Source organism: Sciurus carolinensis, chromosome 8, assembly GCF_902686445.1.
Source record: "Sciurus carolinensis chromosome 8, mSciCar1.2, whole genome shotgun sequence".
NCBI lineage: Eukaryota > Metazoa > Chordata > Mammalia > Rodentia > Sciuridae > Sciurus > Sciurus carolinensis.
Window position 1 is genome coordinate 146,412,675 of NC_062220.1, and position 26,615 is coordinate 146,439,289.

At 39.6% G+C, this 26,615-nt stretch overlaps 1 protein-coding gene and 1 non-coding gene across 3 annotated transcripts in view; one reads left to right on the plus strand and one right to left on the minus strand.

Annotated features, from left to right (window-relative positions):
• Positions 1–819: 819 nt before the first annotated feature.
• Anapc5 (anaphase promoting complex subunit 5) overlaps positions 820–26,615 on the minus strand; it is a 38,335-nt gene continuing 12,539 nt past the window's right edge. The window contains exons 6-17 of one of the 2 annotated variants that reach the window (XM_047560942.1): positions 24,562–24,663; positions 23,039–23,229; positions 18,070–18,151; positions 17,343–17,432; positions 15,604–15,746; positions 14,363–14,498; positions 10,857–10,931; positions 9,852–9,973; positions 9,253–9,360; positions 9,029–9,176; positions 1,768–1,930; positions 820–1,136 (exon numbers count right to left, since the gene is read on the minus strand). In XM_047560942.1, the coding sequence (XP_047416898.1) occupies positions 925–1,136; positions 1,768–1,930; positions 9,029–9,176; positions 9,253–9,360; positions 9,852–9,973; positions 10,857–10,931; positions 14,363–14,498; positions 15,604–15,746; positions 17,343–17,432; positions 18,070–18,151; positions 23,039–23,229; positions 24,562–24,663 (1,572 nt within the window). In that variant the 3' untranslated portion in view covers positions 820–924. Of the gene's footprint in view, positions 1,137–1,767; positions 1,931–9,028; positions 9,177–9,252; positions 9,361–9,851; positions 9,974–10,856; positions 10,932–14,362; positions 14,499–15,603; positions 15,786–17,342; positions 17,433–18,069; positions 18,152–23,038; positions 23,230–24,561; positions 24,664–26,615 lie in introns of both variants that reach the window. The other variant, XM_047560941.1, reaches the window with a different exon arrangement.
• On the plus strand, positions 21,221–21,295 carry Trnaa-agc (transfer RNA alanine (anticodon AGC)). Its single transcript has one exon. It is a non-coding gene; the product is annotated as a tRNA-Ala (tRNA).

The following is a 26,615-nucleotide window of genomic DNA, read 5'->3' on the forward strand; positions in this document are numbered from 1 at the left end:
TAATTTATCAAGACCCCTTATTCATAAATATAGAATAAGGATATCCATACACAAGTTATTAAAAAAAAGTCAACCCCCAAGAAATTATTGAAATGATTTTTTTAATACATATATATTTCAGTTGCAGATGGACACACCTCTTATTTTTTTTTTTATGTGGTACTGAGGATCAAACCCAGTGCCTCCCTATGCTAGGCAGGCACAACCCCAGCCCTGCAATATGATTCTTCTCATTGGGCTAAAAATCATTTTTTAAAAGTTCTTTTCCTCCTCCTCTTTTTTTGCACTGCTGGGGATGAAACCCAGGGCCTCCAGCATGCTAGGTAGGCGCTCTACCACTGAGCTATACACTCAGCTCCCCTGTCCTTGACCTCTGGGATGGACATGTACTCATGAGTACCTGTGAGCCACCAGCCCAACTTGGGCCAACTAAAAGGGAAGGAAAATCCATTCATTTGCCCTCAACCGTCCTACCAAACATACATGTGAAAACACTTCATATGCTGCATAAAATTTCCTTCCTTTCAGAAGGAAATTCAAGCCTCATGAAAACCTGCACTGAGCCTCTGGGGAGACCTGCCCACTCCCCAGAGAGTTCCTACCTGTGAACATAAAGTAAACAGATTTATATAAAGATGCACTGTGCACAATTCCTATAATACCAGCAGTTCTGCCCAGAGAAAACCTAATCTAAGACACCTGCACTAACAGGCTGGCAAATCAGCTGTTACTTAACTAAAGGATGGCGTCCTTTGCTACCAAAAGGAAATAAAAGGAATTTTAAAAATATGTACTTTTTAGCAATCAAAAAAGACCAACCAATCAGAACATAGTTTATTAACAAGACAGGGTGTCATGGATGCACATTGACATGGAGGGTGGAGCAAAGTCCATCTTATATTCTGGCCAGCAGGGATGTCCTCTCTAGAGATGGTTTATCAAAGGCACCCCATGGGAGGGCAGCTCTTGATGCAGCTGTCGGAAGAGCATTGCACACCGGTTCCTCTCCTGCGTCTTCCCCAGAGTGTGGTACAGTCTGGCCTGGAAGTAAACGACGTCCCTAATTCGCTCTTTGCAGTCCACCTTTGCAAAATAATTCTTGGCCTCATTGAGGTTCTCGATGGCGGCCTCCAGAGCTGACAGAGGGGGTAAAAGGTCACATACATTTACTCAATGTTTTTCTTTTCTTCTCTTTTTCTCTCCCTCTCTCTTTTTCTTTGGTACTAGGGATTGAACCCAGGGGCATTTTACCACTGAATCACATCCCCATCCCTTTTTATTTTTTATTTTGAGATAGGGTCTTGCTAATCTGCCAAGCTAGCTTTGAACTTGTGATCCTCCTGCCTCGACCTCCCAAAGTGCTGGGATTATAGGCATGCGCCACCATGACCAGCTTAGTAAGGTATTTTTAAAGAATACTTTTAGTTGTAGATGGACACAAATAACTAACTAACTTCATTCATTCATTCAGTGCACTCCACCACTGAGCTACAATCCCAGTCCCCTTAGTAAAGTTTTAAAGCAGGATTTTAGTCCTGATCTCTAGCCTTAACCTTGGCTCTGAGATTAAAATTACCAATCATTTACCCTTAATCCTCCTACTAAACATGCATTTGAAAGCACTTTAAAATGCTGCATAAAACTTTAAAAAATATTTGTGAACACTTAGAACTTACCCCAATTTAACGGTCTTTTCCTTTTCTGAGTCCTGAACTTTAGAAACTTTCTTCAATGACAGTACCTAATAATCTTTTAATAGTTTCTTACCTTCCGCTTTTTTCGGTGGATCATAGGAAGCTGCTGAAGCCACCTGGCACTTCGCAACTAAGAACATGGCACGGCCCTTGTCCAAAATAGCCCCATCAGCCAGGATGGGCTCAATGGCCATGTGGAGGAGAGTTAAGGCCTGTTCTGGGATTCCAAGGATGAGCTGAAAAGAAACACCATGGCACTGTACACACCACATCCGCCACCCTCTGCTGGGAGGACGTGGTTTCTGGCTGTCCTCCTGAATGACTCTGGCTTATTTCCTCCATGACGTGTACTGCAGTACAGCAGGCACCACACTCCTACAGTAGGGAGTGGTCACTCGCACTGTGGAAAAGTTCTGTCTTTACAAAAAGACTCAGAACTGATATCCTTTAGACTGGTGATTCTGAGAGTTTGAACTCTTATCAATCACTGGGGGAAGAGCAACAACTAAGAAAATAACTTGAAAGGTGTAGAGTGAAAGAATGGCAAGGGAATTGAAATAATGAGTAGAGAACATCTCTTTAACACAAGAGAAAGCAATAATGGAGGAACTGTGGGACAAAGTAAATATGATATACAGAAACAAAGAGCAAATTAAAAGTAACACTGAGTGACATTGAATGTAAATGGATTAAATGCTCCAATTAAAAGATAGAAATTGAAAGATTTGGTTTTTAAAAATTAACCAACTATATGCTGTATATAAGAGACTCACTTTAAATTAAAAGGCACAAACAGGTAGAAAATAAAGGACAAAAAAATATTCAATGCAAACAGTAACCAAAATAGAACTAAGTCTCTATACTAATATCAAGCAAAATAACCTAAGTCAAAAACTGCTATAAGTGACAAAGGAGAACATTATATGCTTATGAAAGGATCAATTTATCAAGCTATAACTGCAAACCTATATACAAAACAAAGTCTGAATATACACAAAGTCAAAAAATGGACAGAACTGGAGGCAGAAATGGACAACTCAACAATAAAAGCTGAAGAGTGCAATACCTCACTTTTCAATCAAAATGTAGACAGATCAGTAAGGAACCAGACGACCTAAACAGACATCTGTCAAGCACATAACTCAATAATATCAGCATACAAATTCTCAAGGACACAAGGAATATTTTCCAGAAGAGACCACTTGTTAGGCCAAAAAATAACAGGAAACCCCCTCCCCTTTTTTTTGTGTGGTGCTAGGACTGAACCTAGGGCCTCACACACGGCAGACAAACAACTAGGCAAATTTAAAAAGAAAGGAATCATAAAATGACTGCATGAAATGAAATTAGAAAAAAATAACAGAAAGAAGTTAGGAAGTTCAAAAGCACCTGGAACAACATATCCTTAAATAACCCAAGGAAAAATCACAAGGGAAATTAGAAAATGCTCTGAGACATATATAAATACATGACATACAATGAACAACTTTTGAAATTTATGGGATGAAGTGAAAATTCACGGGATGTAGTTCTCAGGGTAATTTATAACTATTACAAAACACACATTACAAAACAAAAAATCAAGAGAGATCTCAAATCGGTAAGCTAATCTTCCACTTTTAACTTTTTTTTTTTTTTTTTTTGTCGGGGAGGGGGTACTGGGGATTGAACCCAGGGGCACTTAACCACAGAGCCACATCCCCAGCCCTTTTTTGTATTTTATTTAGAGATAGAGTCTCATTGAGTTGTTTAGCAACTCGTTAAGTTGCTGAGACTGGCTTTGAACTTGCGGATCCTCCTCTCAGCCTCCCAAGCTGCTGGGATTACAGGCAAAGGCCACCGCACCTAGCATCTTCCACTTTAAGAAAGTAGCAGAAGAAAAGCAAATTAAACCCACAGCTAACACAGGCAAGGAAATAATGATGGAAATGGAGACAAAATACAGAATAGGAAAGCAACAGAGAATCAATAAAACTAAACACTGGTTCTTCAAAGAGATTAACAAAATCAACAAACTGAGACTGACCAAGAAAAAGAGGGAAATACAAGAAAAACCAAGAATAAAAATAGGGATTTATTTATTTATTTTTAAAATATTAGTTGTCGATGGACCTTTATTTTATTTACTTATCTATATGTGGTGCTGAGAATCACATCCAGCACCTCACACATGCTAGGCAAGTGCTCCACCACTGAGCCCAACCCCAGCTCCAAAGTGGGGATTTAAACAGCCTTACAAAAATAAAAACGATCATACAGGAATACTATGAATGATTATGTGCCAACAAATAAAACCAAATAAAACAGACAAATTCCTAAAGACACACACTACCAAACTGACTCAAAAAGAACAAGAAATCTGAAGAGACCTATGGCAAGAAAAGAAATTGGAAGAGAAGGAAGAAGTGGTGGCAGCAGCAGTGAGCAGAGGCAAGAAAGGAAGGGAAGAAATCAAATCAAAAACCAAAAGGAGGGCTGGGGCTGGGGCTCAGTGGCAGAGCACTTGCCTAGCATATGAGGCACTGGATTGGAGCCTCAGCACCACATGAGAACAAACAAAATAAAGGCATTCTTTCCATCTACAACTACAACTACAAAAAACAAAAAAACAAAACAACAACAAAAAAATCCAAACAAGGAAAATTTAGGACCAGACAGCTTTACCAGCAAACCCTACCAAACTTTTAAAGACTTAACACCAATTCTTCTCAAACTTCTCCCAAAAACAAAAGAGGAAGGAACATTTCCTAACCCATTTTGTAGGGCCATTATTACTTTAATACCAAAGCCATACAAAGATATCACTAGAAAATAAAACTGTGGATCAATATCCCATATGAACATATATGCAAAAATTCCCAAGAACATAGTAGCACACCAGGGACTGGGGTTGTAGCTTTGTGGTAGAGCACTTGCCTAGCAGTGTGAGACACTGGGTTTGATCCTCAGCACCACATAAAAATAAATAAATAAAACATCCACCAGTGTTATGTACCATATTAACAGAACGAAGGAAAAACAATTATGTGATCATCTCAACTGACAGAAAAAGCATGTGACAAAATCCAACACCCTTTGATGACAAAAACACTTAACAAACTGAGAATAGAAGGGAACTTCCTCAACATAAAGGGCATCACAGAAAAACCCACAGCTAACATCATATTAATGATTAAAGACTAAAAGCTTCCACACTAAGATCAGGAACAAGACAAGGATGTACACTCTTGTCAAACATTTCCTTCAAAGGATGTTCCTCCCAAAGCGATCTGGCAAGAAAAGGAAAGAAAAGGCATCCAAATGGGAACAGAAGTAGTAAAACTATCTGTATTTGGGAATCACATGATTTTAGACAACCCTTTAAAAATCCCCTAAAACCTATCTAAGTAGCAAAATTGTAGAACATAAGATCAACATACACTTGTAATAAACAATCCAAAACCAAAAAAAAAAAAAAAAATTTTAGGCTGTGGATGCAGCTCAGTGGTAGAGACTTGCCCAGCATGTGTGTGAGATTATAGGTTTGATCCTTAGCACTGCAGAGGCAAAAAAAAAAAAAAGGAGGTGGGGGATGCAGTTCAAGCAGAACGCTTGCCTAGCAATTGCAAGACATGGGTTTGATTCCAAATACCACCAAAACAATAATAATAATTAGTTCATTTACAATAGCATAAAAATATTTAAGGATAAATTGGGGGGCTGGGGTGATAGCTCAGTCAGTAGAGTGCTTGCCTTGTAAGCACAAGGCCCTGGGTTCGATCCCCAGCACCAAAAAAAAAAAAAAAAAAAAAAAAAAAAGAATAAATTTAACCAAGTAGGTGTAAGATTTTTACACTGAAAACTAGAAAACACATTATTGAAAAGATTTAAAAACATAAATAAATGGAAAGACATCCCGTATTTATAGTTTGAAAGAGGGCTGGGGAGATAGCTTAGCTGGTAGAGTGTTTGCCTCGCAAGCACAAGGCCCTGAGTTCAATCCCCAGTACCACAAAAAAATAAAAATAAAAATAAATTATAGTTTGAAAGACAAGTTTAAGATAGTAATATTGTAGGCTGGGGTTGTAGCTCAGTGGTCAAGCTTGCCTAGCATGTGTGAGGCACTGTATTTGATTTTCAGCACCACATAAAAATAAAGGTCCATCGACAACTAAAAAAATTATTAAAAAAAAAAATAGTAACAATGTCAGGCACATGCCTCTAATCCCAGCAGCTTGGGAGGCTGAGGAAGGAGGATCACAAGTTCAAAGTTAATCTCAGCAATTGAGTGAGGTCCTAAGTAACTGAGACCCTGTCTCTAAAAAAAAATAAAAAATAATAGGGCTAACTAGGTATGTAGCTCAGTGGTTAAGCATCCCTGGTACAAAAAAAAAAAAAAAAAAAAAAAAAAAAAAGGTAATATTCTCTAAACTAATCTACAGATTCAAATGCATCCCTATCCATACCAACTTCTTTTTTTTGCAGGGGGAGGGGGCGGGGGTAGAGATAAAATCTAGGGTCTTAAGAACAGAAGGCAAGTGCTCAACTACCTTTTCTACAAAACAGACAAGATGATTTTAAAATTAATGTGGAATTTTAAGCACACTTTGTAGCCAAAATGATCTTGAAAAAGAACAAGGTTAGAAGTCTCACTTCCTGATTTTAAATTTACTACATCTAATTTCCAATACTTCAAAAACAAATAATAAAACCACTACTACAAAACTATAATAATCAAAACATGGTGCTACTGGTATAGATCAATGGAATAGAACTGAGAGTTCAGAAATAAACCTATACATGTATGATTAACTGATTTTCCTCAAAGGTGCCAATACCATTTACTGGCTAAAGAACAGTCTTTTCAATAAACGGGGCTATGATGGCTGATCCTTACACACAACAGGATGAAACTGGGCCCCTGCCTCATACCACACACAAAAGTTTACTCAAAATGATCCAAAGACCCAAGCAGAAGTTTTAAAAGTATATTCTTAGAAAACGGGAAAATCTTCATGACAACAGATTTGGCAGTAATTTCTTAGATATCAAGAAAGGGGCAAAAAAAGTAAACTGGAATTTATCAAAATTAAAAACTTATGTATAAACAGATTCTATCAAGAAAGCAAAAAGACAATTCACAAAACAGGAGAAAATATTTGCAAATCAGGTATCAGATAAGAACCTTGTCTAATTCAGAATATGCAAAGAACTCTTATAAGAGAACATCAAAAAGACTAGAAACTCATTTAAAAAAATGTGCAAGGAATGTGAATAAACATTTTGCCAAAGAATATATTCAGATGATCAATAAGTACATGACAAGATGCTCAACATCACTGGTCACAAGGGAAGTCAACAACAAGAGCACAATGAGATGTCACTCCACTAGGAAGGAGACAGCAATAAAAAACAGAAAATGACAAGCACTGGCAAGACTGCAGAGATTACATCCTGACCTTGCCGATCGGAATATAAAATGATGTGATGCAGTCATTATGTACCATTTAACACCATTTGTGCCAAAAATATTTTGGCAGTTTTTCAAAAAAAAAAAAAAAAAAAAAAAAATATCAAACATAAAATTATACAACCCAACAACTCCATTCTGAGAGGTGTCTACCCAAGAGAACAGAAAACAAGTACTCAAACTTTTAAAAACTTCCCCTTGAACGTGAAGAGCAGTTATTCATAATATCCAGAAGGTGAAAACAACCCAGTGTCTATCATCTGATGCAGGGACAAACAAAATGCAGTCTCTACACACCGTGGACATTAAGCGGGATGAAGCTTAAGAACAGTCTGCTAAGTCAAAGAAGCGAGACACAAAAAGGCCACATAGTGAAATGTCTAGAATAGGCAAATACACAGAAATAGAAAGCATTAGTGGTTGCCAAGGGCTGATGGGAAACACGGAGGACTCAGGAGTGACTATTTAATACATACAGTTTCCTTTTAGTCTCATGAAAATAACTCTGGTAGTAGTTACAATGGTAATACCACACTGTCAATATTCTCAAAATCACTGAACTGTACATTTTTTGATGGTTAAAAATGATAAATTTATATTATGTAAATTTATCTTAATTAAGAAATAAGAATCACTGATGAAGCTGGCTTATAAGGAACAGATTGCTAACTCTGTCCGTAAAGATTCTAACTCCGGAAGCTCCAAGGCAAGCCAAGGTATGTGGATATTTTTAAAATCTCCCCAATAACTCTAATGTACAGTTAGTCTGAGGAACCTCTGCTTTAGCCAATTCCTCAGTGAGTCCTGTTTCTTTCTTTCTTTGGTACCAGGGATTTAACCTCCTGCTTTAACACTGAGTAACATCCCCAGCCCCTCCACCTTTTTTTTTTTTGAGACAGGGTCTTACTAAATTGCTTAAGTCCTTGAACTTGCAATCCTCCTCCCTCAGCCTCCCAAATCACTGGGATTACAATATGTGCCACCATACCTGGCCTCAAGTGGGTTTTAGATTGATTCAACAGCTCAATGATATTTACTAGGTGTAGGTCCTGCTAGGTATCAAGGGATACAGACAGGAATAAACAGAGTCCATCATGGACTTTACCAGGTGAGAAAAACACACACAAAATATAATTTGCTTCTGAAAAATTTGTAGGACTAGGGGAGTAGGTCAGTGGTAGAGTATTTGCTTAGTTAGCATTCAAGAGACTCCAGCCCTGCCCCCCCACCAAAAAAACCCAACCAAATAAAACAACTTTCAACATACACCTGATTTCCTCCCCCGTCCCGGCCCCCATACTGGGAATCCAACCCCAGGGTGGTCTATTACTGAGCTACATCCCTGGCCTTTTTTTATTTTGAGAAAAGGTCTTGCTAAGTTGCCTAGTCTGGCCTTGATTCAGTGATCCTCTTGCCTCAACCTCCAATTAGCTGGGATTAGAGGCATGGGCCATTGGACCTCTTCTCTATATTCACATTCCTTTGATGATACACCAAGCATGGCTCTGTGTAATTAATATGATGGAAGTATCCTCCCTGAAGAGGGGAGTCCCCTTTACTTAACACACATATCAGGAAAGGCAGTGCCGCTGAAAAGTGTCATCTTGTCAACAGGTTCACAACTCTACAGGAGTCCTTGAAGGGTTTGCAAGTGGAGGCTTCCTTTCCAGACTCCAAAATTAACAACTGAAAGCTCAATACACTCTTTTCAGTACCAAAAAGTAGTAACAGACTCACTAGTTCTCAAGCACAAATGTGTTATAAAAACAGAGATCAGGGGCTGGGGAGATAGCTCAGTTGGTAGAGTGCTTGCCTTGTAAACACAAGGCCCTGGGTTCAATCCCCAGCACCCAAAAAAAACCCAAAAAAACAGAGATCAGCTTACCTGGGCAAAAGCCAAGTTCAGCACAGTTTCGGAGGCCAAGTACTGCAACCGATACTCCTTGGAAAGGGCCAGAGCCTGAAGGAGCACAGGCATCGCAATGGTAGGGGAGGAGGATCGCCAGTACAGCTCTGCCACCGACAGCAGGACACTGACAACAAAGCAGAAAACACAGGATGAGAAGATCCACCACACCACCTCCAAGAAAGGCACAAGAGACCCCTTACCTGATCACCATTTCTGTATTCTTCAATTTCTGACAGTATGTCAACAATTTTTGTAAAAGCTTGTGTGCCTCTGACATTTGATTCTGAGCTTGTAGTACAACGGCTTTTCTGAAACAGATTCAAAATAAACACAAGTGATTATGCTGCTGTTTCCAAGTGTTTTTTAACTATAGCCACTTCAGGGGTGAGTATTTCCTCAGTTAGACTGTAACCTCCCAAGGGGAAAACTGCCAATTTTAATTTCTGTTAAAAGAAAGAAAAAAAAGGGGCTGGGGAAATAGCTCAGTCGGTAGAGTGCTTGGTTTGCAAGCACAAGGCCCTGGGTTCGTTCCCAGCACCCAAAAAAAAAAGTGTGTATATGCACACACACAAGAACACAAGAAAAAAGTTTGGAATTATAGTTATCACGTGTTAGTGACTATCTCTGGGACATATTTTTTTTTCTTCATTTTGTTTATCGAAATTTTTTACTTTCTGTAAAGAAGCGTTTTCTTACGCTAAAATAAACCAATGCATACAGAAAACAAATAAAAATGCAGTAAAATTAAGCCCTTTAAAAATTATTTTGTTCTAGGATTGGAATTTCCCAACTTTCTTACCTATATACACCTTCTATGCCATTAAGAGCTGTGATTCCTGTGACAAGTGAATCAGCCAAATGATATTTGCCATCATTCATTGCTCTGTCAAATTGTATTTTTTGATCACATAGCATCCATAACTAATAAGAAAAAAAATTAATGACAAATGTTAACATTATTATCAATGAGGATATAAAAGTATTATGGCTTATACAGCTAATATCCTTACAATAATTCACACATATTCTTTTCTGAGATTAAAGAAAAGTTATAATATTTCAAGCTTTCATAAAAGCTTGAAGAACAAAACAACAAACATTTAACAAATACGTGTCACCGATCAACTTGACTGACTCACACATTGTTTTATTTACTTCCAATACTTGTGACATCTTTATTTATTTATTTATTTATTTATTTATTATTTATATGTGGTGCTGAGGATGGAACCCAGTGCCTCACACAGGCCAGGAAAGTGCTCTTCCACTGAGCCACAACCTCAACTGTACTGTGACATCTTATTGGAGTCCTTTGCAAACTCTATTTCCCTCTCACTTTTTCCACAGCAAGCACTCAGTCAATTTTTGCCATTCCCATTCCTATTCCTATTCTTTTATGTCATGTATACCTTAAATACTCACAGCGTAAGCCTGTATGTTTTGGGTCTTTGTTTTGTGGCACTAGGGATGGAACCTAGGGTCTCATATACTGAGCCACATCCCCAACCCGTTGTATTTTTTATTTTGAGAGAGGGTCTTGCTAAATTGTTCAGGCTGGCCTTAAACTTTCAATCCTCCTGCCTCAGTGCTGGAATTATTGGGTTATACCACCAAACCAGGGAACCTATATTTTTTTGAGCTTTGTTCTAATAAATAACATCATCCTTTATGTGTCCTTTGACAATTTCCCTTTTAGTCCAATATTATTTTTATGAGGGAACATTCTAGAATATCCTGCTTTCTGTTATGGTGAAAACACTGTTTTCAGAAGTAAATCCAATGTCATGCGAGGTCATGACGTTACCTGGGCATGCTGTGTATTAGGCGGAAATCGTTCCTTCAGGTGCTTTAACACTTCAGCAGCTGCGGCAAAACAGCCCTAAAATCAAAGGACAGGATTTGACTCACACAACCCATGTTGAAATCACATCTGCACACCACAGGCAGGTCCATGTGATCCCTCACTCTTCACATAGCCAGTGAGAAGACTCTAGGCAGAATGTCAAACTGCATATTCAAAGGGTCACTCTTTTAAAGGTTCTAATGAATTTTGTTCATTTCCAAAAACTTTAAAAAATTATACATATAAGACATGTTTCTTTTAATTTCAAGAAAGCTAATCACAGTTAATGTTTTGGCATACCTCCTTCTAGGCTTCTTTTATGTTTATACATATTACATACATAAATATTCCCAAAATACTTATATATGTTATTTTTGTCAATTATGTATAACACTACCAATATGGTAGTCACTCAATATTTTTTTAATAAATAAATCTTTCCAGTGTCCATATATCTGTATTATCATAGTATTTTGTTAGGCAAATAACTTATGGTACATCAAAATAACCTCTTAGGTTTAGCTATTTTGGTTGTTTTTAATTTTTCTATTTAAAAAATACTACAATGAATATCTTGATGCATTATGTCCAATCATTTCCTTAGGATTAAACCAGAGAAGTAGGATTGATGGGAATTTTAAGTTCTTCGATATGTTACCAATTACCCTCTAGAGTTGTACGGCTGTACTGCTCCCGTACCAGTACACTATCCCTTCAATTTTTCCCCAGTAGTTCTGCATCTTGGCTTATCTGATATTGAAAACTACTATTCCACTGTTTGATTTCTTCAACAACTAGGTTGAAACTGATTTTTGGCCATTTATGCTTTTTCTGTGAATACTACTTATCTTTTTTATATTCATATACTATCAACCCCCAAAGCTTTTGAATTTGGTCCAACTTTTATTAGGTAATGCACTCTCTATAAGTGGAAATTACACTGAAAAGATTCATTTTATGTTAATATTTATGTTCTTTTGATTTTAACCGGCCAACCTTTTGTTTGTTCATTTTGGCAGTACTGGGGATTGAACCAGGACTGCTCTCCCACTGAGCTACAACCCCAACCATTTTTATTTTGACACAAGGTCTCACTAAGTTGCCCATACTGGCCTTGAACTTGTGACCCTCCTGTCTTAGCCTCCCAAGTGGCTGGGATAACAGATATGCCAGGAGGCTGGTCTTAATCGTCCAGGCTTGCCAGTTATTTTCATGACTACCACAGGGAGCTAAGGGTATAGAGGTGGGCTGTCCACTTCAGGTCAAGCAGAGAGGCCCTTCACTGTACAACCAAAACATTCCCACTGTACCCTGCTACTCCCAAGGCTAAGAGAGGACCCAGAAATTGCTCAGAGAAAACAAAGGGGGCTGACAACCTTAGAAAAAGAACACACTCCACCCGCTCTGGGTGGCAGTAGGGAGCTCCAAAAGCAGTTCAGAGGTTCACCCAAGGTTCCACCCAAGCACTGCCACACCACAACACAGTGCAGCATGCAGTTTATTGGAGATGAGTTTGAAAAGCAAAGGAAACAAAACAGAGATTCATCATAAAGCTGCTTCCTCCACTGTAGGCCAAGCTTAATTTCACAGGTGCAAATCTAACCTGTGTAACTAAAGATGTGGCAGTCATCATCAACCCAGGGAGCATACTCACATGCTTGATGTTCTAAAACTAGAAAACTCTAAGGCAGGCAAAGGAAGGGAAGAAAAGGACTGTCCTGAAACAACACTTTAAAGGTAAATTAAGTGGCACGTGAACTGTTTCTCAATAACTGTTTCTCAATAAGCTGTGGATAAAGTCACAGGAGGCTCACTCCAAACACCTGAGTGTTCACTAACTCCTTCATTACCAAATGCTCCACTTAACCAGGACACAGAGAGAAAAAGAGTGGTACTGAAAGTTCCAATGCCATTAAGAGGGAAAAACAAGAGGTGGACATGCAACACTCTTGAGGAAAAATAAAGCGCAAGCACAGTTGGTCTGTGCTCTCTTGACCTGAGAATGCCCGAGATGTGTCCCCAGGCACAGGAAGGAGGCAGCCCAGGGGCACAGTGGCACCCAAGAGTCAGAGCCCAGTTACTAAAAGGACTGTAAAATGCTCAAATACGTTCAGTAGAGGGGAAGGTTTTCTAGACTTCTGGAAAGGGTAGAAACCACCCTGAGACCTGTATGTTGCAGATGCGGGAATACTGAGCATTATGATACAACTGAACAATAACAGACACCACAAAACTATGAAGAAAAAGAATGTGATCATGGAAATGTGCTTATAGACACAGTACGTTCAGTGAGAGAGAAGGCTTCCCTGATCTCTTTCTTTCCCTCCAAAAAACATTTCACCAAAGGGAAATTTGCTAGCACAGCATGAGAGATGCTTTAATCCATCCCCTTTAAAAAGAATCAAGTAAAATCATTTGGGCTGTAAGTCAAGGTTATGTCTAATTCCCACCACTCTTCTTTGGGGCAACCAGACTTGACTGGAGAGCAGACTGACACATACTAGTAGTGGAGTGGCTATAGACCTCGGTTTCTTGTTATGTGAAACAGCTTCACTTCGTGAAGCTACTGGAAGGATTCTGTAACACAACCCACACATAAAAGAACAAAGCACAGGCCTGGCACAGAACAAATGTGAACAAACATTAGCTATTGCCATTTTAGCTATACATTAGGTATTCTCCCCTTTCATATAAACACACACCTGTATTTCACATTTCAATGATTCCTTTTTATTCTATTTTTTTAATAGATTTTTAGTTGTAGATGGACATGATACCTTTATTTTACTTGCTTATTTTTATGTGGTGCTGAGGATTGAACCCAGTGCCCCACACACACTAGGCAAGCAAGCTACCACTGAGCCACAACCCCAGTCTTTTATTCTATTTTTCAGAATAGAATTTACTCCCTACACTGATGTCAAAGAAAGACCTTATAGACTCCACCTTTAAATCTTTTTCCATAGGTGGGATTTCACTAACTCACCCAACACCAACGAGACCTGTCCAAGACACATCCAGTTATTTTCTCAAGCACTAAAGAAGTGGCACATCCTCCATTCTCCAGAAGGATATTGGCCCTACCACCTGTGCTACAATATGGATATGAAATGTCCACCAAAGGCCCATATGTTACAAGACTTGGTCCCCAGCCTGTAGTGCTGCTGGGAGGTGGTGGAACCTTTAGAAAATGGAGTCTGGTGGAAGAAAATTAGGTCACTGGAGGTGTACCCTTGAATGCAATATGCCCTTGTCTCTTTGCTTCCCAACCACCATGAGGTAGAGACTTCTCTACTTTGTTTTTCTGCTCTGAAGTACGGGCTACTTACTACAGGTCCAAAGAAATAGGGCCAAGTGACCATAGGTTAACCTCTGAAGCCATAAGCCAAAATAAATCTTTCCTCCTTTTAAGTTGATTATCTCAGGTATTTTGTCACAGAGACAGAAGGTTAACACAACCTGCCTACCTGCTCTGCATGCAGCTCTGCAAGGTGGCAGAGCGCGACAGCAAAGGACTCCGTGTTGTTCTGCTGCACTCCTGAATTCACTGACTCCAGGCTGTTCATGCTCAGCAACATCTGGGCTTGCTGCAGCGCCATAGTGCTGGGTGAGGAGAGGGAACAGGATGTCCCTTCAGACAGCAGACCCAGACTACCCCGTGGCCATAACCTACAGTTATCTTGAGTAGAAACGCAAGGAAATTAATCCCTCTGCAGGCTCAGGCCATATAGAAGCAGCTACCTCCCAACACCAGCTCTCCTGCCCTCAGGTCAAGGAGAGCAGAAAAGCATCCTGGATGTGAGGCCCCCAAGGAAACATGGAGTGGTTACAGCAGAGCTGGGAGCTCCAAGTTCCCAGATCCCCCACCCCCTACCTCCCCACCCTCGATTTCCCCTGAGGTCACAGAATGCTAATTAGGTTTCACGGGTAAATGCAGACCCGATGCCATCCTGGCACCGGCTGCTCTGGCAATGCAAGCAGTGGCCAGTGTCGGCAGCTGTTTCAGAGCACGCCGTGCCAAAAAATTATCTGAAATACAAAAACAAGACTGGTAAAAGAGGCACTTCCTTTCATCACTGAATTCCTAGAAACAGCAGATTGTCTAGGTAAGAGGTGAACTAGTGACAGGGCTCCAGGGTTACAATCTAGTTCAGAAGTTTACTTCCAAGTTAAAGGTGGCTAAGTGGAAAAGGAAACATGAGGCTAGAAACATTCCAGAGAAAACACCTTGGGTAACAGAAAAAACAACTTTCTCTACACAACAGCTGCGGGAAATGGAGGATGCTCAACTTGGGGAAGGAAGGCCATGCAACCTGCGAACTGGAAGAGAGGCTCTTATCTCAAAGCAAAGGAGCATAGTGCTTGGGATCAGAGGACCTGTGTTTGAGACACTGGTCAACTACATTTGTGATCTTGGGCAGATCAGATGTGCAAACCACAATGGAGATCACCCACCAGTTATTCACAGAGCAGATGGCAAGAGCAAATAACGTGCACGGGGAAAAAACTTTGCAGAGGTCGTGCAAACTACAAAATGTTTTAAAGCATTTTATCTAATCCCCTACATAAACACTTCCAAAGGTGGTTTAAAAAAAAAAAAAAAAGAAAAAGAAAACCTTGTATGTCTGGCCTTTCGTAGAACCAGTGAGCTAGCTCCTGCTAAAGGATTCACACCGCCATGGTCCTGGCAGTATGCCTAAAGACCTACCTGCGGCCATAGAGTCTCCAGATGGCCGTTTTCTGGGCAATGCTGATATCGATGAGCTCCGACAGGCTGTGTTTCCAGTGCAGGAGGTCAGAGTCCTTTAGGGCATCCATCAGTTTGTTGGCCGTCTTCCCAGCAAAAGCTCTCTGTTGAACAAGGGACTGTATTCCCAGGGAGGCGAGGTACTAAGGGGACAGATATACCCACGACCCAAGATAGAGATTACATGACAGAATTTGCTTTGCTCTTCAGAAATGTGGTGGATTTCACATTTCAGCACATGCACAGTGACAGCTCTACTTAAAAGGAAAGTACCTACAACCTGACCTTAACCCTGACCCATGTGAGATGTGCTGCTGAAAAACTAGGGCTGGAAAAGAAGCAGAGGATACATGGGAAAGAGCCAGGGCTTTGGCATTAGGTGAACCTGGACTTAATCACTGCCTCTGCTACTTACTGTGTGACTTAGGGCCAGTCACTTAGCTTCTTAGCTAAGCCTCAGCTTCCTCATCTGTAAAATGGGCATCAAACCTATCATAAAGAATTGTTGTAAGGATTACAATGAAATAATATGTCAAACAGTGCCAGGCACATTAGGTTATAGGAGATCAAAAGAGGATGCCTATCAAGAGCAACAAATTATCTTCTCATTAACTTCTGGTATAATCTTCAGGGATGAAAGCTCAACTAGAAAGAGTCAGCTTAAATCCATAGCAAAAATTGTACTTAAGAAATCTATCATTTATTTCAAGGAGCCACTTCCTTTCTTCCATGTAAGTTTCCTTTCTCAGAAGTAAATCACATGGACGATTTACAGATTTAACAAGCATGTACGCTAAATCACTATACATAATGGCTTTCATTTTTACTGAAGATTGCTGCAAACTCTAAGACAGATGCTTAAGCAGTCCTACTTCCTATGATCTAGTGTTGTGGTAAATGTTTCTGAGACAGAATGAGGTTCTTCAAGCAATAATCTCAATTCAGTCATTACTACTTCCTGGATGCAGACTATGCCCTAGTAACACCCTCAGTATAGGTCACTGAGGACTATAACTCAGGTCCTTCCCTGTCACTCAAAATGAGAAAGGACAAATCTGCCTAACAGGTCTACTGGTTCCTGGCTTTGTTTATGGTTTAAAACAAGGATGAGCAAACTTGTTCTAAAGGATTAGAAAGCAAATAATTTAAGTTTCACAGGCCATATTTGGTTTCTCTTGCATACTTATTTCTCCCCTCCTCCCCAACCATTTAAAAATGCAAAATCCATTCTTAACTTGAAGGCAATATATAAGCAGGCAGAGCACCATATCTGGCCCATAGGCTGTGAAGTTTGCCAATCCCTGGTTTAAAAATAAGCTCCCTGGGCTGGTACTGGTAGTGCTTGCCTAGCACTTGTGAGGCCCTCATTTGATCCCCAGCACCACTAAAAAAACACCTTTCCTAAAAATTTTTCTAAGTGTCTAGGTGCTAAGTAAATGTTGCTCAATAAACTAAACAAAGATCTTTTAACAAATCGATAGAGCTTCCACAGATGTTGTTAATAAAGGGAACAGAGAGAAACCTACCAAACAGAATTTAGTAGTTTGGTTAATAAAGTTGCAGAAAACTACCAAGAATAAAACCATACGCCATAATACCCGTCCTAAACCTATCACTGGTTCATGACAAAGGTGGGTGGGAAGAGAGACAAAGGCGCAACGCCACTTATTTAAACAATCTCACAGAAAGATGAGCCTTACCGGTAACCCAAAATGTACTGCTTTCTTCACAGAATGCTCCAGCAGAACATAGCTATCGGATCTCTTCTGCCCCAGCACATAAAGCCAGCTCTGGCAAGAGACAATCACCAAATTATATCATAACATGGCTAATGTTCTAGTGAAATATCAATGTGGCCAAAAGAATTAAAAAGGGAAAAATAACCCCTCTAAATACTCTCACAAATTATGAACCTAAATGAAATCTATCAAACATGTTAAAAGCAGACTGAAATAAACAAGCCAAAGCTTCCTCTGACAGTAGCTGAGTGGCAGGTGTTTCAGAGAAAAGGACAAAGCACCCATGCAGTCTTTGAGAAATGAAATTCAAAGGTGATCCTCAAATGACTTCTGTGTCCCAGTTGTACTTTGTGATTGCTTTTAGAGAAATTTCTCATGCAGTTACTAGGTGTAGCATACATCTTTTTGTTAATGCCAACATTAAATGTGATAGTTAATGTTTACTATCATGGTAAATTGCATTAAAATTTGTAGACAGGAAATACTCCCAAAGCAGAACAGATATCATGAATCGAGAAAGGTAAACAAACATGGGTTGCCCTTTCTGAACCTCCCACCACCACCTAAGTAGTTTCCCTTCATTGCTGAAGACCTTTGCTCCAAATGCAAAACAACTCAGTTCAAACGAGGCCTTTGGAAGGCCACCTCGACCCATGAGCAAAATCCCAAGACCAGAGGACGGCCTCACCAAACAGTGCTGGAGACACACGTGATCGTTGGACTCCTGGGCAATCCTAATTGCCTCCTGCAGGGCGAGCTCTGCCTGTTGACTAATGACAGACTAAACATTAATAACCATTAACAATTACAAACATGAGCAAACAATGGTAGCAGGAAGTCATCTATATACAAGTCATTGGAGAGCAGGACTCTGGGCCGGAGGTTTGTAACTATTTATGGTTGGTTCTCGGAGGTGTGCCCCAACCTCTGCAGTAGGAATTTCCAACTGCAGAGATACACATCATGTGCCTTCTAAAGTGAATGTCTACTAAAAAGGGAATGAATTGTCTCTAAGATGTTAATTTCAGTGGTCAGCCACTGAGGGGAGAGGCAAAGGGAGGGGTGATATTTTCCTTTTCACTACATTGCTTTCTGCATTATTTGATTTTTAAAAAACTATATACATTTGTTGCTTTATTTTTTCAAAACTAGTTTTTAAAAAAGTATTTTGAGGATTCCCACTTCTAAGATTCTGTTTCCTGCTTATGTGCCTCCCTGCCAAATCTGACTTCTCCTCCAAACTCTGTTTCTGTGGAGTCCAGCCAGCTATTCTCAGCCCTGCTGAGTGCTTACTTCTGGAAACACCCTCAGAAATTCTAGTTGTACCTTCACTTTGCAATGTTTCATTAAATACTACTGTGTACTGTCTTCTATTTGCTAAACCTGTGTTAATTTTATTTCATTATTGCTTTATAAACCTCTAAATGGCAAAAGTCACTCTTAAATTTTGGGTTTCCCAATGGCAAATGAACAGAATAGAAGCTTTACAAACACTGGGCCACTGAAGATCTAAAAACAGAACCAGAAATTCTTGGTTGTCACTTACTTAAGGAAAGACTTACATAATGACTTTTCTTTCAACATTAGCAATAACCTCACACAAATAATTTTAATTGGGTAGTGCTGACTTTTTTCCTCAATAATTGTTGTTCAAATAAAGAAACCAAGTCAGGGCAGGGGCACTTGCCCAAAATCCCAGCTAAGGCAGGAAGATTGCAAATTCAAGGCCAACAGAGGAAACTTATAGAGACCCTGTCTCAAAAAAATAGGAAACCAGACACATTTTACCTATTTTGTATTCTTATAAATCCTCTTTAATGTTGCTCTAGAACATAAGCTACTTAAGGTCAAGAAGGACAACTACACATTAGTCCTCAACAAATATCAATTGATTTAACTTCACAGAAAATTGATGATCAAATAATGTTATGCTCAGGGAAAAAAGGACTTTAAGAGAACTGTACAGAGAGTATGCTAAAACAGAACTAAGAAGAGATGAATTTTTTTTCCCAAGAGAGGAAGAAAATGCAGAGTAACAACACAGAAATGTCAGGAAAGTCAGACAAATCCTAAAGGGATCTTTTAGTTTTCCATTACTGTTAATCAAGAAATCCTAAAAAGAGTTTTCAATAAAAGAGAAGAAGCAAATTGGTTATAATATCTGAAATGGATGAAGCATCTGCTGTTTTCCAAATGCCAGAGCAGACAAGTTTGTAGCCTCTAAACAATGGCTTCCTTAAAGCCAAAGTCCTTTCTTGGCCTCCAGGACTCTAACTGCTCTGATTCTGCAACCTCCCTAGCCATTTTCCCCTTCTTCTCACTTCCAGGACTCCAACCACACTGCTTGCTCCTCAAATGTGCCACATAAACCCTGCCTCGGGGCCTTTACACAGGCTCTTATCACTCGCATGAACACTAGCTCCACCACAGCGCACTCGACTCCCATTAAGTCCTTTAAGTCTAGTTCCAATATTAGGTTAGCAGAGGTCAGGTTGAACTGATCTGAGCTGCTACCTGACTATGTATAGTGTCCACCTCCTCCATGATAAGCTCCACGACCAGTTTATCTCTTCTGTGTCCCTAGCAGCTGAAACAGTCCTAGTACATGGCAGATGCTCCACAAACAAAGACCAAGATTTTCACGAAATTCCCACGACTCTTTCAGCCAAGTGACAGATTCACACAGCCCCACAGATACAGGACTGGTTTAAAAAAATAAAAAATAAAAAGAAGAGATGCCTGGAGCTGAGCAAATTGATAACATCAATAGACACATCAATAAAAACCTTTCCTCATGTGAAGTCATCCAATAGCTGTCTATCCACTGACAATATTGTAAACACAAAGAAATTATGCAGACCAAAAGATTATTTGTATCCCAGAGGCTGAATACAAATTTCTAAACACTAGGGAAAGCTTTATTTATTTATTTACTTTTGGATACTGTTTGGCTTGAACTCAGAGATGATTTACAGCTGAGCTACATTCCCAGTCCCTTCTTCTGTTGAGACAAGATCTCACTAAACTGCTGAGGGTCTTTGCCAGTCTTCAATTTGCAATTTTCCTGCTTGAATCTCCCAAGTCACTGGGATTACAGGTGTGCACCTGGCAGGAAAGCAGTTCTTAACACAGAAATAATAAGTTATTGGTACCAAGTGTAGTGGCACTCGTCTATAATCCCAGCAGCTTGGGAGGCTGAGGAAGGAGAATCACAAGTTTGAGGTCAGTCTTAGCAACTTAGTGCAGCCCTTAGCAATTTAGTGAGACCTTCTCAAAAGACAAAAGAAAAAGGGCTGGGGATGTGGCTCAGTGGTTACATGCCCCTGGGTTCAATCTCTAGAAGCCTCCCCCTGCCAACAAAAAACGAAACCAAGAAAGAAGTTATTAGTAAATATTATAAATGGTATTACTATTACTTATGAACACATAAAATAATGAAAGGCCCTTGATGCCAGGGATATACCTCAGTGGTAGAGGGTGTGCCTAGCATATACAAGACCCTAGGGTTTCTATCCTCAACACCACACACACACAAAAAAAGACCTTGATCAAGAGGTTATTAAAGCTAGGCAGATAGGGGTGGGGGCTGTAGTTTAGTGGTGGAGCGCTTGCCTTAGATGGGTTAGGTATTGGGTTCAAACCTCAGCACTACATAAAAATAAAATAAATAGGGCCAGGGTTGTAGCTCAGTGATAGAGCATTTGCCCCTCACTTGTGAGACACTGGGTTTGATCCTTAGTATCACATAAAAATAAAGCGCAAAGGTATTGTGTCCATCTACAACTTTAAAAAAAAAAAAAACAAAAAAACCTAGGCAAAGAAAAATTAGTTACTGAGCTGGGGATATAGCTCAGTTGGTAGAGTGCTTGCCTAGCAAGCACAATGCCCTGGGTTCAATCCCCAGTACCGTGCCAAAAAAAAAAAAAAAAAAAAAAAAAAAAAGAAAGAAAGAAAAATTAGTTATTATAAAATATTATGGAATATCACAAAATCGTGGAGTTTGGAGTATCCTTAAACATTTGCAGGTATCAATCTGCTATTTGAATTCCCTCGATGACATTCCTGGCCTAGGCTTGAGTACACCTTTAAAACCTTTCTCAGAAAGTTCTATACAGAGAAATTTGCCCCACACTTCCATACCGGGAGCTAAAACCAGTGCCTCACACATGGTAGGAAAGTACTCAACCACTGAGCTACATCCCCAGTCCTTTCATGTATTTTATTTTGAGTCAGGGTCTCACTCAGCCTCTCAAATAGCTGGAATCACAGGTATGTACCACGGTGCCTGGCACTTCTACGTTAAAATGAAGCACAAGGCCCTTAACTTGCACTTATCAGCTCTCAACCTTATCTGGCAGTCATATCCTCAGTCAATTCAAGTCTTTTCACAAGACCTTTCACCACCTGAAGATGTTAACAGATGCCTGGCTAACATTTTCTCCAGGCTAAATGTTTTCACATCCTTCCCACATATTTCATGTGTCCTGGCTTTAAATGTCTCAACACCCTAAGACTGTCCCCCATACAAGCTCCAGCTTGTCTACATCTCTTTTAAAACCTGACAACTGGGCAGGACATGGTGGTGAATGTCTATAATCCCAGGCTGAGACAGGAGGATTCCAAGTCTGAGGACAGTCTGGGAAACTCGGCAAGACCCTATCTCAAAATTTAAAAACTGAAAGACTCAGGGATGTAGCACAGTGGGAAAGTGCCCTGGGTTCAATCCCCAGTACCACAAAATAACATAAATAAAACCTAACCAGAAATTAATAATTCCCTGCATACCTCCTGGCCCACACGTAAATTTCAATTCTTTAACTTTGGATACCGTTCTTCTATTAACATACCCTAGAGTCTCAAATCAAAGACGCCTATAGCAGAGATGATAGTTTTCTTAAATGGTAAAAAGACACAGGGTGAGGTGTTGGGGACAAGATAACTCATTCAATTAATAATTTCCTTCACCATTATTCATGTTATTTCCTCATTTCCAATAGAGCCTCTGTGTTTTGAAAGTTATTGAAATCTATCTAACTCTATTTACTAAATGACAATTGGTTTTCCTATTTTTATTCATTAAAAATACAGATATAGGGCTGGGGATGTAACTCAGTTGGTAGAGTGCTTACCTTGTAAGCACAAGGCCCTGGGTTTAATCCCCAGCACCACCAAAAAAAAAAAAAAAAAAAAAAAAAACAGATATAGCTTAGTAAGGAAAACAACCAGTGTCACCTTACTGGTTACCTGGACTCCATCTAGAAGCAAACATGTCGCTTTGAGCAAGTATGTGCAGTCTTCCATCCAATAGAGGAAAAACTTCCTTTTCACTTTTAAAATACTAAAAATAGCTTTTAAAGTCCATTATTACTTCCAAAAATCCCTTCTGGGGATTTCTGGCCTATTTACCTAATTTCCTTTTCACTGAATGGCTGTGCTGTTCTCAGAAGTAATGAATCCAGAGGCTGGACACCAAGAGAGTAATGCTAAATAGTGACACCAGGGGGCAGACTACTCAGGTACAGGGTCCATTCACTGTGAAGTCAGTGAAAAGTTAAATTAAGTTGAAGACATTCTTTCTCCTTATTTTTTAAAGCACATCTCAACGTTTGAGATTTTTTTTTTTCAATGTCTACATGGACAAAAATCTATAAACTTACTAGTGACCGAAGCGGCAGTGCAGGGCAGCCAGGTTCAGAGCAGCATATCTCAAGCTCCGGCCATAGCCCTCTTCCCCATTACTCTTACTTTCAGCTCCAGTGAGAATCAGGCGGTCAAAATAATGAAGGAGGCTGTGTGTTGAGCTGAAAACATCCTGGACGCGGAGGTTGTTCAAGTAGCTGAGGTAATGCTAAAACATGAAATAATCCATGTATTTTTAAAAGTTACTCTTCCTCGGGTGCAAGACTACAGTGGAGAGTACCACTGGTTGGACACCTGTATCTCCCCTACCCTTAAGAAAAATCAAGGTTTAGCTTAATCTTTTCCCTATAGGACCCAGTGCAGTTGCCCCAAAGGGAGTAAACAAATGAAAATTGGGAGTTATATTAGTATTTGTGCCAGTTTTATCCTAAATACACATCCACTATGCCTCTGGTTGCATTAGGATCCATAAATGATACCCAAGGGCAGCAGGTCTCACCAAGTTCAGGTATTGAAGCACACTGTGAGCTCAAATCTAAATATCTTGAAATCTGAATTCATTGCAAGGTATAAAATTAATTTTTCTAAATACCCAAGTTAAAAACACAGTGAATTACTGTAATTAAAGTTACTTTCATTTACTGAATCAACCTTGTTGCTAATTAACAACAAAATGGGCATATTTCCACACATAAATAAACTCTGATGTCATACCCAGATATCACTAAGAAAAGTTTTCCGAGTTAAAAATCCTAAGGAATTAAACTATTGGAAATTTAAGAATAAAAAAACCACCTGGGTATAGTGGTGCATGCCTGTAATCCCAGCAACTTGGGGGGCTGAGGCAGGAGGATCACAAGATTGAGGCCAGTCCTGGACATTCAACAAGACTGTCTCAAAATAAAATAAAAAGGGCTGGGATGTAGCTCAGTGGTAGAACAACCCTGGGTTCAATCCCTAGTACTGAGGGGGTGATAAAAAATGCTGATGAAAAAAATGATGATGTGGTGTGTGCCTACAATTCCAGCAACTCAGAAGGCTAAAATAGGAGGATCACAAGTTCAAGGCCAGACCCAGCAACTTAGTGAGGCCCTAAGCAATTTAGCAAGACCCTGTCTCAAAAAATAACAAAGGTTGGGGATGTAGCTTAGTGGCTAAGCACCCCTGGATTCAGTCCCTAGTAACAAACAAATAACAAGAACAACAGCAAAAAAATGTTGAGGAAAGCAGTTTTTCAGTCCCAAAACCTTTTCTTTTCTTTTTTTTTTTTTTTTTTTTTTTAAATCAGTCTATCATCATCTGTCCAAAGCTCACATCATCAGAATGATGAATGAGAGAACATCAAAAGCTAAGCAATGCCCTACAGCTAGGGGGAGGGTGAAGGAGCTTTGGAGCTTTGCAACCGGTGCTGTTTCTTGCCAACATTTCTTTCAAGAACGTAGGCCAATGTTAAGATTGATCCTCATTTGTGTGGCTATTTAATACCCCAAACAGCCTTGACCTTCTTCCAACACAGCAACAAATTCCAGAAAAGACTCACCGCTTCAGCAAAATCAGGATTAAATTTCAACAAGTTGTTTAATTCTTTCTGTAAGGAAGCTGGAGTGAGGGCTTTAGTTTCATCATTCTTTAACAAAGAAGCCTGAAATTTAAAAATGTCAACTCAGTAAAAAGATACTTAATAAACATGAATACATACTAACCAGCATCACTTGATTTTTTTTTCCAGAGAGCCCTTGAGGTCCAGCCCTGGTCTCCTCAGCCCTCACTCCAGGCACTGACTGGAACACATTCTCCTCCTCACCATCCACAAGTCTGCCTCCTCTCCTCAAAACACCAAGTCTCCTGAACACCACTCCCTACCTGCACACCCCTCCCAGGCCTAGCCAACCTATGCCCATGTCCAGCTCACCCTCCAGGTCCCGATTTAGACTTCAGCTACCTGCTTCTATCACTTTCTAGACTCGGTGAGATCTTACAAGCCCTCTGCACTTTCCCCTCCTATAGCACCTAGACCACACTAAAATTGCCAGTGTGACCTTCCCCAGAGAGTAAGCTCCTTCCAGGCATGCAAATGTGTTTGCTTATCCTTTTACTTATTTATTTTTTTTGCAGTACTGGGGATTGAACTCATGGCCTTGTGCTTCGAGGCAAGCACTCTTATCAGCTGAGCTATCTCCCCAGCCCGTTTGTTTATCCTTCTAACTCCAGTGCTTACTTGCAAAGTGCCCAGTGGTACCCCAGGTGCCCCTCCCACCCCCAGTTGTTTTATATGGGTAATATCAATAACAATTAAACAAATCAAGTTACAATAGTTCAGATGTTGAATGTTCATGTGTTAAAGCCTTGGTCCCTAGGTTGGCAGGGCTGCAGGGAGCCTTTAAGAGACAAGGCCTGGTACTTAGGTCATTCAAGGGCATGCCCTTGAAGAGGACAGTAGAATACTGGTCTCTCAGTCTGTTTTCCTCAGTCTCTGTTTTCTGGTGAAAGATGTGACCACTAGCATACATTCCTACCATGATGTGCTCCCCTCACCAGAAGCCCGAACCAATAGGGACACCTGATCTTGGACTTGAAACTCCAGAACTGTGAACAAAAATAAACCTCTCTTTTCCTCCTAAGTAGCCTGCATCAAGTACTTCATTACAGTGGTACAAAGCTAATACATGTGTAGAAAACTAGTTTTCAAACTAAATGCCTAATTTATTCCAATTTTGTCTAGACCTATGTTTTCCAAAAGTAGTAAAAATTTCTCATTCTATTTTTAATTCATTATATCATTTGTAGAAATTTCCAAAACTATGGAAAAGGTAAAGAAAACAAAAATCTACAATCCTACCACACCAAAATAATAATACTTTAATGTATTTTATCCTTTTATCTGTATGTGATTATGTGTGCAAATGTGGATGTGCGCACACACATTTTTAACAAGATTAGAATATAACATAATTTTACTTCCTGTTTGTAAAATAACTTTTTTATATTTTCATTGTTGATAAACCTTTATTTTTATTTATATATATGCAGTGCTGAGAATCAAACACAGTGGCTCCCACATGTTAGGCAAGTGTTCTATCACTGAGCCACAATTCCAGCCCAAATAATTTTTTTTTTCTTTTTTTTTTTTGTGGTGCTGGGGATTGAACCCGGGGCCTTGTGCTTGCAAGGCAAGCACTCTACCAACTGAGTTATATCCCCAGCTCCAAATAATATTTTAAACTGTTTCATCATCAAACAGTCTTTGAAAATGGTTTCTAAAGTAAAAATATTAACCCTTTCATTCACACTTATTGTAAATGCTTTCACATTTTTTGCTTGTCTTCTAATTTTGTTGGACATGTTATGACAGGCAGACATTTTTAATTTTTATGCTGAAAACGCAAATCATCTTCTGCTTGTTTTCTTCCACAGCTTTTATGTTTAGAAAGTCTTTCCCCCACCCAGATCAGCTTAAGAGTTAATATGTAGTTCCTCCTATTGTAATTATAGCTTTAAGTATTCACATTTAACTCTTTAATCCATCTGTAATATAATGAGACGTGAGGGTGAGGGGAGGATCCACTGACGAGCACTTTTTCCTGAGTTAACCAT